Raw genomic sequence first — 12,814 nt, forward strand, 5'->3', positions numbered from 1 at the left:
TGGGGAACGGGGATATTAACAGACGATGCTTAATGAAAGAGGGCAGGACCCCAAGAGAGGGCTATGCTCTTCAGCCAAGTGATGTGAGGGTCTTGTTGTTCTTGTTTGTTTTTTTTTTTTTATTTTATTTTTTCTCTTGCTTTTTAATGCTCTTGTCCAAATTCTTGTCGATCCTGGGAGTTTCCCTCAAACGATAAACCAGAGCTGAACCTTGATTATTAACTCTAGGGCAACGGCCATTATTTTCCTATTTAAATTGTTTCGATGAATGATGATGTTTTTATTCTTTTACTGTGATTTTTGATCGGATCTTTTGTGCGTTCACAGGGCAAAGCTTATCGTGACCAGCAGCTGGTCCTCCTAAAGGTCCACCTAGAAAAATACTACAGAAGTCGCGATCGAAAGTGGATAATCTTATTCCCAGAGGGCGGCTTTCTCAGGAAAAGAAGGGAAACGAGCCAGTTGTATGCCAAAAAAAACAACCTGCCATTTCTTACTCACGTCACCCTGCCAAGATTGGGGGCCACACAAGTAATCCTGAACACACTGCTGGCACAACAGGAGAACGGGACTCCGGCAGGGGGACACAAGCTTCAAGTGGGTAAGGATCGCCCCCGCAAGCTCCTGATTCTTCATTTCGGGAGGTGGGAAGTGATGAAAATTTGCACAAACCAACACGTGTAAAATGCGTCCTTGCATTCTATCTACTGATCGCCAGTGAGCCCTATAACACGGGACTCCGCGGTCTGTTCATCTTTCGCAATTTCCTCGGAGCCTCGTCTGTGAAGGTCGCGCAGGTCACACACAGTGCGCGCTCCACAATACCTGAAGTGTACACACAGCACGTCTTTAGAAGATTACCACACGATCACCCACAGCCGCTTAGTCTTGGCCGGGAATTTAGATCTTAATGCTATTGCCTCGGTACTGGGTTGTGTTGCGTTAGCACAAGGCTTCCTTAATCTATTTGAGGAACAGGGCGTCGCCTCCCAAAGTTATATACACGGTTTTAATTATTACTGAAGCTTTTTTTTTTTTTGTGTATATTTTGGGATGCAGCACTATGTGCACCTGTGATCAGGTCCACTGCAAAAATTTCCTTACGAGAAGTTACTGATTATTTGGGGAGTACAACACTTGCTGTATGTTTTCAAGAGTCTAACTACTATAATACTGCCCCTATGTACAAGAATATAACTACTATAATACTGCCCCTATGTACAAGAATATAACTACTATAATACTGTTCCTATGTACAAGAATATAACTACTATAATACTGCTCCTATGTACAGGAATTTATCTACTATAATACTTGTTTGTGACTGTACTTTCGCTTTGTATAACAGTATGCTATTCTCTATAGTGCGGTATACTTTTGGCTCTGATCTCCTGCACTGGGCACTGTTGAGGCTACAGCGTCTCTAATGACAGCACACTGCTGATACCATGTGAATAATGATAAGCTACAAAACTCAGAGTAACTGATATCCTCCTGATCATGAACAATTAAGAAATCGATAAATTGCATTAATGAGAGCTTAAAGTTAGTGAACTGTATCCTGCGAATCACACAGATTTATAGTCATGGCTCTGCTCGCTTTCACATGTATATATGGGCATAATGGGCTTGATTGGTTTTGTTTTCCATCCCTACCTACACACACAGTAATGCGAATTTAAAGGTTATACCTAAATATAAAAGTAACTCTCATACATGCAACTGCTATAATACTGCTCTCTATGTACAAGAGTATAACTACTATAATACTGCTCCTATGTACAAGAATATAACTACTATAATACTGCCTCCTATGTACAAGAATATAACTACTATAATACTGCCCCTATGTACAAGAATATAACTACTATAATACTGCTCCCTATGTACAAGAATATAACTACTATAATACTGTCCCTATGTACAAGAATATAACTACTATAATACTGTCCCTATGTACAAGAATATAACTACTATAATACTGCTCCCTATGTACAAGAATATAACTACTATAATACTGCTCCCTATGTACAAGAATATAACTACTATAATACTGCCTCCTATGTACAAGAATATAACTACTATAATACTGCCTCCTATGTACAAGAATATAACTACTATAATACTGTCCCCATGTACAAGAATATAACTACTATAATACTGCCTCCCATGTACAAGAATATAACTACTATAATACTGCCTCCTATGTACAAGAATATAACTACTATAATACTGTCCCTATGTACAAGAATATAACTACTATAATACTGTCCCTATGTACAAGAATATAACTACTATAATACTGCTCCCTATGTACAAGAATATAACTATATAACTACTATAATACTGCCCCTATGTACAAGAATATAACTATATAACTACTATAATACTGTCCCTATGTACAAGAATATAACTACTATAATACTGCTCCCTATGTACAAGAATATAACTATATAACTACTATAATACTGTCCCTATGTACAAGAATATAACTACTATAATACTGTCCCTATGTACAAGAATATAACTACTATAATACTGCCCCTATGTACAAGAATATAACTACTATAATACTGTCCCCATGTACAAGAATATAACTACTATAATACTGCTGCTATGTACAAGAATAAAACTAACTACTATCCGGGGAGACCGGAGCGGGCGGCTGATCCTGCTCCTCCACGAGGCGGAGGCCATCTTGGGCGAGCGGCTCTGCTGCTGAGAGCTGCGGCGCCGGTCCACAACGCTGCACAGCGGGCAGTGAAGATATTGACAGACAGAGGTGAGTGCCCTGAAAAATTGGGCCCTGCGTGTTACTTCCCCTCAGTTAACCCCTCGCTGCGCTGACTGGTGCCATTACTGAGGGAGGCTTTGAGCATCCTCCCCCGCTGCTGCTGTCTCTGTGGTGCTCCCTCCCCTGGCCGCAAGGAGCTCTCCTGGAATAGTGCTCGCGTTTGTCTGTGGCCTCCTATCTGCAGCCTGAGCTGGAATTATAATTATATATTAATAGCCCTGCTGTGATTGCCCTCTGAGGTGGGAAGTGTCCGGGGCACAAATTTCTGGCTGTCTCACTGGATCATATTGTAATCAGTCATGAGTCGATTTTAGGGGTCAGGAGCGGCAGAAAAACTAAGAGTTTGTAAGACCCGATCCCTCCGAAAGTGCACGACTCCTTAGAAATACCTCCTCTCAAGTTCAACGCAAAAATCGCCCTTCTGGGGGTGAGGAGGAGACAGAGCAGGAGGAGTTAAACAGGCGTCTGAGCAGTTGATGCAGGCTATCTCCTTGACCAGGACATCCCGGACGGAGAAAATTGAGGATGTCTACACGGAGGTGGGGAGACTTCGGCAGAATATGCAAGCCATGAAAGGACGTATTACGGAGGTGGAGACGAGGGTGTCCAGGGTGAAAGATAACATTACGCCTATGGAGGCCAAATTAACGAAGGTGGTGGGCTCCGTGAATGCTTGGAAGCAAAAGGCGGATGACTTGGAAAATAGAATGCGTCGGAATAATATCCGCATTATTGGTCTGCCTGAGCGCTCGGAAGGTCAGCATCCTGAGCAGTTTCTGGAGGGCTGGCTAAAGACCTCCCTGGGAGATGAATTCTCTTCAGTGTCCGCTATTGAAAGAGCTCATAGGGTCCCTACAAAACCCCTACCTCCGGGGGCTCCACCTCGACCTTTCCTGGCACGCCCACTTAATTGTAAGGACAGAGACACCATTCTGCGTCTTGCATGACTGAAAAGCCCCATCAATTTTGATAATGCTGTAATCTCCATCTTCCCGGACTTTTCCATGGAACTGCAGAAGCAGCGGGCACAATTTATCGAGGTCAAGAAGCGGCTCAGGGACAGGAACATTGTGTACTCAGTGATATTCCCGGCTCCGGGTTGTCCATAGAGACACCTTCGTGTTTTTCACGGATCCAGCAGAGGCGGCTGAGTGGCTGCGGTCCCATGGGGGATCCTCTGCGAAGGAATCCTAATGTGATGGCTGTTAATCTGGATCCCTTCAGTTACAGGTCTAAGCGGAGCTCTTTCAGCGAGTATCCACCAGTTACCAACAATACCGGACGCTGTGTTCAGTGATGGTATCCCCTTGTTTAATTTTTGATGGGGGCGTGAGACTGTGCTCCTATATCACTAAGTAATTGTTTTTGTTTTTTCTTTTTTCAAGGTTTTAGTTTTTATAGTTATTTAGGTAAATGCCGCAGCCGATGCCAACTTTGTTCTCTAGGTGACGTCTCTACATTCTGTCCGGGTACCACTGTGCAATATATCCAGATGGGCAGGAATGAAAGAAAATTAAGGTGTTCACACAAATTAGACAATATCGCCCTCACATTGTGGCTCTGGTTGAGACGCACCTGACCAGGGATACAGTTCGGTGGGTGCAAAAACCATGGGTACAGTGGTTTATACATGGTTTTCACACCAGCTGTTCAAGGGGAGTTTCATTATTGATACATAAAGATGTTCGGTGGGAGACCAGGGAGGCACGGAAAGACCCTGAGGGACTGTTTGTGTTTGTACATGCGCTGATCAACTCTCAGAAATATGTTATTCTGTGTATCTACAACCCTCCCCTAGCCAATATGTCACTTATCCAGAAGGCATTGAGTTTCGCCCTGAATTACCCAGATGCACACGTCATTTTGTATGGGAGATTTTAATTTGGTTATGAATCATCATCTTGATAAATTTGAGACTAGGCGATGGAGTACAGAGTGGGACACCCCCAGCCCTCCCCCCCCCCCCCCCCCCGGTTGCATCCCAGCTGTCACAATTCATGGTGGGTAGCGGGTGGCTGGATCTATGGAGAGGGCGCCATCCTGAGACAAGGGAGTATACGTGCCATTCCTCCACTAAACGCTCTCTGTCTCGCATAGATTACATCTTTGGATCCAGCAGCCTGGCGACATGGGTAGACGATATTGAACATGGTAGTAGGGGGATATCAGATCATACTCCGGTTGTTCTTAAACTTAAATACGGGCCATCGACCACAAGGATAACATGGAAATTGAACCCCCTTTGGCTGAAGTTGATAAAATCGCCTGATAGAACGATAGATCAATTACGTTGCTTCGTCTCATCCCACCCTGAACCCCAAAATGTAAATTTATTTTGGGACGCTCTTAAAGCTTATCTGAGGGGTTGTTTATCCTCTACGATCTCTTTTATATTAAGCGAGTGACATCGGAGGAGGATGGCGAGATGGAGCGACGTCTGAAAGATTCGGAGGCAGCCTATATATCTGATCAAACTAACAGTAATAGGGTGGAGTGATTGACGGCTCAAAGGTTATATACTCAATATATTGACACTAAAACTAAACGTAAACTATTTTTTACCAGACAATCTTATTTTGAGATGGGGAATCAGGCTAGTAAATTTTTGGCTTACTTGGTGCGACAGCATAATACAACCAACACAATTCTACAGGTTCGCAGCTCGGATGGTACTCTGGTTTCTTCCACTGAGAAAATACTGAAATGTTTTTCTGAGTATAATAGTTCATTGTATAATTCTAAGACTGATGCAGGCGGCCCGGGGTGTCTAAATTATTTGTCAGACATAGTTTCCCACACTGAGTTCTTCCCAGCAGGCCTTTATGGATGCTGAGTTTACTCTGCAGGAGGTAGAAGATGCCATAAAGGATATGGCCTCTGGGAAGGCCCCTGGGCCAGATGGATTCCCTGTCGAACTGTATAGGAAATACCAGGAGATACTGGCGCCCCTTTTGTTGACGGTGTTTCGTGGGATTTGGGAGGGGTGATGCATGCTGAAATCCTTCTATGAGGCTAATATAATACTTCTTAAAAAGGAGGGGAAGGATCCTCTAGATTGTGGATCTTATCGGCCCATATCATTGGTAAATGTGGATTATAAGATTTTTACAAAAATTTTGGCCAAAAGGTTGAATTCAGTCATATTAGATCTCATACACTCTGATCAAACCGGCTTTATGCCTGGTAAGAGCACCTCCATCAATATCAGACGAGTCCAGTCAGTGGTCCAATATAGCTCTCGGGTACCAGATAATGAAATGGGCATTGGCATCGCTGGATGCGGCCAAGGCCTTTGACTCTCTTGAATGGCCTTTTCTCCGTGCATGTTTGCAGAGGTATGGATTCGGTGATAGATTCCTAAAACGGGTCAGTGTTTTATACTTGAAGCCTAAGGCTCGGGTCATCGTAAATAACTCCATATCTGAGCCTTTTTCATTACATAGGGGAACTCGTCAAGGGTGTCCCCTTTCCCCGGCCCTTTTTGCTCTTGCAATTGAGGCGCTGGCAGTTCGTATAAGATCTTCCCCTAATATTGCTGGTATAGAGATAGCGGGTCGGACGGACACCATAGGACTATATGCTGACAATATGGTGATATTTATGGACAAAGCGGAGGAGACTCTAACGAGTGATCACTATTATAAATAAATTCGGTAAATATTCTGGCATATATATAAATTGGGAGAAATCTGCTTTGATGCCTCTTTCCCGTGCTCCAACGCCACGGCTTAGGACTCTCTCCCTGCTACCCATTGTAACCAGTTTTAAATACCTGGGTGTCCATATTTCTCAAGACAGTAAATTTGATTTGCAACTTAATATATATCCGCTACAGGAGATAGTCAAATTTGCGATCTGGGGTAAACTTCCACTGTCTGTGGCCGGACGTATTAATTTATGATACTACTCCCCAAGCTTAGCTACTTTCTCCAACACCGTGCTGTAGTGGTGCCCAGATCCTTTTTTTGCTAATTTGAATTCCCAGATCACATCTTTTATATGGTGGAAAACCAGGCCCAAACTTAAACTAACCACTTTGCAGAGACCCAAAAGGGAGAGGGCAGCGTTACCCGATTTCTTTCTGTACTATTTGTCTGGGCAGGCCAAAGCCATTAACACATGGATGCCCGGCCGTCACCTCCCTAATTCTGAAAGCCATCTACTTCATGCTGCACAAACTAGTTGCCCGTTGGGATTTTTGGAAATGAGGAAAACAAATGTCTCGCGACTGTTGCCTCTGCTTCGTCTGGCACGATCAATATGGAAACAAGATTAAAAGGGTGGTTAGATTTGAGGATGTTATAGCAGAGATGCCCCTATGGAATAATGGTTACCTTCCGGCGTTACTTGAACACCCATCCGCCGAGTTTTGGGCTCAGTATAGTGTCTCTACGATAGGCGATCTGTATGACTAAGGAACTTTGATCTCTTTTGAACAATTACAGGTTGATCGCAGTGTCCCGAGGTCTCAGTTCTTCCGTTATTTACAGCTAAGATCAGCGTTTCAATCACATATGAGAAGTACAGGTATAGATAACGCTATCTCATCTCTACCTTTGATAGGGATCCTTAAATCACAGGGCCCCCAGGGTCTCATCTCTTCTCTATATACATATCTGTTGTCAGTGGGGACGGAATCTGCCATACACTCCGTTAGGAAGAAGTGGGAAAGGCTCATCCCAGGTACACGAGGAGAGGAATGGGAAGAAATTCTAGAGTCGTCGATCAAGGTATCTCCGTCTGTTAATAACAGGATGATACAATTATATATTATAAATCAATCATATTTGACTCCAATTCGACTCTTTAAGATGGGCCGACACCAATCATCGGAATGTTTGAGATGTCATTCAATAGATGCAGACTTTATCCATATGATTTGGTGCTGTCCTATTGTTGTACAATATTGGAGGGAGGTGACATCACTATTGACGTCTCTGATACAGATTCCTGTTCCCCTTGAGCCGCTGCTCTGTCTATTTGGAATGTGGGATGAGGAGACATGGGGTCAATATGTTGGGATTTTCTTAAGGGAGACATTGTTTATGGCTCGAAAGGTATTGGCATTGCGGTGGATGGGGAGTTCATCTCCCTCTCTCGGGTCCTGGATCAGTCTGGTGAACTCGATTATTCCATACGAACGCACCTTATATCAAAACAGAGGGTGCCCAGGTAAATTCGAAAAGATATGGGGGAGGTGGAATTCCTCTCACCTCACTTTGTAGAGTGGAGAGGTCACATAATAAACAGCTAATTGTGTGGAAGTAGGCTGCGGAATAGTTTTGTTTTTGTAGATGTAGGTACGGTTCAGAAGTTAGATCTCATCACTGGAATAATAACACAAGGTCATTGTGATTTAATTGACATTATCTTTTGCTTTATTTGTATGCAACTGGTATTTACACTTTGTTTTATATGTTAATGTCGTGTGAAACATATGTATATTTTATATTATGCTCAACATTATATACCAGTATGTATGCTGTACACTTGTTTATGATTTAATAAACGAATAATTTTAAAAAGAATATAACTACTATAATACTGCTCCCTATGTACAAAAATATAACTACTATAATACTGTCTCTATGTACAAGAATATAACTACTATAATACTGCCCCTATGTACAAGAATATAACTACTATAATACTGCTCTTATGTACAGGAATATAACTACTATAATACTGCTCTTATGTACAGGAATATAACTACTATAATACTGCTCCTGTGTACAAGAATATAACTACTATAATACTGCTCTTATGTACAGTAATATAACTACTATAATACTGCTCCTATATACAAGAATATAACTACTATAATACTGTCCCTATGTACAAGAATATAACTACTATAATACTGCTCCTGTGTACAAGAATATAACTACTATAATACTGTCCCTATGTACAAGAATATAACTACTATAATACTGTCCCTATGTACAAGAATATAACTACTATAATACTGCCCCTATGTACAAGAATATAACTACTATAATACTGCCCCTATGTACAAGAATATAACTACTATAATACTGCTCTTATGTACAGGAATATAACTACTATAATACTGCCCCTATGTACAAGAATATAACTACTATAATACTGCTCCCTATGTACAAGAATATAACTACTATAATACTGCCCCTATATACAAGAATATAACTACTATAATACTGCCCCTATATACAAGAATATAACTACTATAATACTGCCCCCTATGTACAAGAATATAACTGAACACTTATTTCCTTAGGTAAAATGACTCTTGTGGGATTATTTCCATTGTAGTTGTCCTGTGAACTCCTCGGCTTGTGGCTCTTACTCATTCAGAGCCCACCCGCTGTATTTACCGTATGTTATAGGGGCATTGTTATCTTGAGTAATGATATGTAACTGGAGAATGCTATCCCTGGGACCGCCATCAATCCTGGATCGTGATTCCACCCACGGCTGTTCCGGGCACCATGTCAGCTGTTCAAAACAGCTGATGTGCCGGAAAAGATGTGGGCTCAGCGCCGGAGCCCACATCAAAGGGGGAGACATGACATGCGCAGTACATGTACTGCGCATGTCGTGAAGGGGTTAATATTCCTCTTTTACATGGGCGCTGCCCCTCCCATAGTAATGCACCCCCTGATGGTCAAGATCTGGAAGGGGCATAATGTGAGCAGTGCAGCCAATCAGTGACCATTGATTGGTTGCAGTGTTCACATTTGACTTGAGCGGAGACTGAAAAAAAACAATGTATGTGCACTGGCTTGTCACAGCCGCTGAAACATGATCACTACTATTCGGCGATGGGATGCAGCATTGACCGTGTAGGAGCAGCGTCAGTCTGTGAGAATCATTTTTTTTTGTTTTTTTTTCTAGCAGTGCTCAGATTACTGAGCTGTGTATAACCCCACCCACAGTCCTGATTGGCAGCTTCTGTGTACAGTGTTAGCAACCTCCCAATCAGTGGTGAGGGCGGAGTCACACAGATTAGCCTGACTGCCTGGCACGAGACACCTAGTCCTGCAGTGATAATCTTCAGCTGATAAAACACTGATTTTATTGAAATCATAGCAAGCTATTGAGCAAGTGATATATGACTGGAATCTGGGTATCTGCCTCTACATTATGTTGCTCTCAGATTAAATGGCAAAAACCTGCTGACAGATTCCCTTTAAGGGTTTTTTTTCAGTAATGGACATCTCCTTCTAATGGAAATGTCTGGCTGCAATTCCCTGCACAGCCTGAGGCCGGGGATCGCTGGAGAAAACTGGAGTCTCTATAGAACCAGTGCTGCAACCTTATCATTTTAGGGATAAATGGGGGTCCTGGAGGTCGGACTCTTTGAAGCCAGGAATGATGTATCTGAACAGTGTAGCTCTACATATCCCCATTATTTTTTTTATGTAAGAAGGGGGGAAAACCTTGTTGTAGCCCCATACTCCAGTGTATACAGTATGGAAGACCCCCGGTGGTCAGACCACCCACAGTCATAGTGAGCCATTATTTCATAAGTTCCACTCTCCATTAATCTCTCATTCGGATACGTTTTATATTCTGACCCTAATAGAAAAGACCTGAGACCTTTTGCTTCATTGTGTAAAATAATATATAGAGTCGTGGCTACGGCCTGGGCTCAGTGTCGGTGCAATTCTACTACATGCCAGAGGAACGGCGCAGCCCACGCCGCTCTCCAATAAGCCTCAGAAATTCGGATCCAGCATTAAATATTTAGGATGCTGGGAATCGCCCGACTCCCGGGAAATCCCTCCACCGACATGTTAAATAAACCTGAGCGCATTAGAAATTTATGGTCGTAAATTCTAAATTGAACAGACAATTGAAACTGCAGAATATTGCTGAGAATTCCCATGTTAATAGAATTTCTTGTTCACTCCGCACCAGAACAAAGCGACTTGACCCAGTTTATATAAAACCTGTAGCTGGGTAGATGCGTGCGGAGCGCCATAGGTCAGTGTATTAACGGCTGAACTGTTGTGCGGCGCACCGTGAAAAATTCAATAAAACCGTACCGCTGATTTATAAAGGGCGCCGGGCACTGGGATAAACCCCTGCGATGTGTCCCAATGTTGCTTTTTTTTCCACCCACTCCCACTTGGCATACGCAGATCATTCAGATAGGGTGAGATCTGAGCCGATCTAACTATCAAAGGTCTTTGGTGCCCGGCCAACTGGCATCTGCTGTATGGAAAACCAGGAATGAACACGTGGTCGCAGATGCACGACGCTCTCATTTCATTCAGGTTAAACCAGGCGGTAAGTGCAAGTTACTGCAACACGTTTCGGGATCCACCGCACTCCTCTCTCCCTTACCTATGTCTATGTCCTGTAACCTTTATCAGCGGCATCGTCTGGGATCCACCGCACTCCTCTCTCCCTTACCTATGTCTATGTCCTGTAACCTTTATCAGCGGCATCGTCTGGGATCCACCACACTCCTCTCTCCCTTACCTATGTCTATGTCCTCTAACCTTTGTCAGCGGCATCGTCTGGGATCCACCGCACTCCTCTCTCCCTTACCTATGTCTATGTCCTCTAACCTTTGTCAGCGGCATCGCCTGGGATCCACCGCACTCCTCTCTCCCTTACCTATGTCTATGTCCTGTAACCTTTATCAGCGGCATCGCCTGGGATCCACCGCACTCCTCTCTCCCTTACCTATGTCTATGTCCTCTAACCTTTATCAGCGGCATCGTCTGGGATCCACCACACTCCTCTCTCCCTTACCTATGTCTATGTCCTCTAACCTTTGTCAGCGGCATCGTCTGGGATCCACCGCACTCCTCTCTCCCTTACCTATGTCTATGTCCTCTAACCTTTGTCAGCGGCATCGTCTGGGATCCACCGCACTCCTCTCTCCCTTACCTATGTCCTCTAACCTTTGTCAACGGCATCGTCTGGGATCCACCGCACTCCTCTCTCCCTTACCTATGTCCCCTCTGAATTTGGTGTGACTTCAGTGATCTGGTTGTGTGCTGCACAATTGTGTAAAGAATGCTGTAGAATGCGTAGTCCAGTGGTTCCCAAACTCCAGTCCTCGTGGACCTGTTGGTCATGTTTTCAGGATTTCCTTAGTATTTCACAGGTGATGGAAGTATCATCAAGGCACCAGGAGTTCTCTTATATGTGTAACACTATGGAAATCCTGAAAACATGACCTGTTGGGGTCTGCGAGGACTGGAGTTTGGGAACCACTGGACTACACATTCTACAGCATTCTTTACACAATTGTGCAGCACATAACCTGATCAGGTGAGCGACACGGAGTGGCCCGTGTTTGTCTGGCTCATCACTGGTGACTTCTTTGAAGATGCGCCTAATCTCTGATTCAGCGGACACATCTGAGCATTTTTCCAGTTTCTGTCTGTTTCTACTTTTTTTTTCTACCTTTAAGAAAGTGTTAATAAATCTCCCCCTGTTTATTATTTAGGCTGCAAAAAAAATTAAATCTTAATCTTCCCACTTTTTATGTCGTCTTCTTGCTGTGTCCTCAAGCTATGTTTGTTCCTCCGCATGCTTATCCTGCTTGATGGGGGCTTGTCGTGTTAGTAAATATTTGCATTCCGTATATTAGAACCATTCTGGAGGATCTTTTCTTTGTGCCATTCCTGGAAATTGGCAAAACAAAAACTGACAACTAGGTGTGCCCATTCCATTTCTCTAAGGGGCGTGTCCCTGCAGTTTTGATACAGTCCGCACTGATTTGATAATGGTGTGGGACACACCCCACTCCAACTGGTCACACCCACTTGTCAATGGAGCCATAAAATTCTTGAAGAGATTACAGAGGGATAAGAAAAAGAGGTAGCGGACCCGTGGGAAGACCTGAAAGGTATTGGATGCTGTGAACCTTTTGTGTTTCATTGTTAATTTACTGAAGAAATAGGAGCCAAAACTACAACTCCCATCCAGCTGATCCTCCTCTGTGAAATATTAATCATCCTGGAGGAATCTTTTTAGATTTAGGTTACTTGTTCAATATTAAAGGAACGTAAAAAATTTTTT

At 43.3% G+C, this 12,814-nt stretch overlaps 1 protein-coding gene across 1 annotated transcript in view; it reads left to right on the top strand.

The window, feature by feature from the left end:
* The window catches only part of LPGAT1 (lysophosphatidylglycerol acyltransferase 1), a 69,498-nt gene that overhangs the window by 42,376 nt on the left and 14,308 nt on the right, over positions 1-12,814 (top strand). Inside the window, exon 5 of the mRNA XM_073553393.1 lies at positions 328-601. Coding sequence (XP_073409494.1) covers positions 328-601 — 274 coding nt within the window. The remainder of the gene's footprint in view (positions 1-327; positions 602-12,814) is intronic.

This window comes from Dendrobates tinctorius, unplaced genomic scaffold (assembly GCF_039654945.1).
Source record: "Dendrobates tinctorius isolate UK_male_01 unplaced genomic scaffold, ASM3965494v1 ptg000201l, whole genome shotgun sequence".
NCBI classification, from domain to species: Eukaryota; Metazoa; Chordata; class Amphibia; order Anura; family Dendrobatidae; genus Dendrobates; species Dendrobates tinctorius.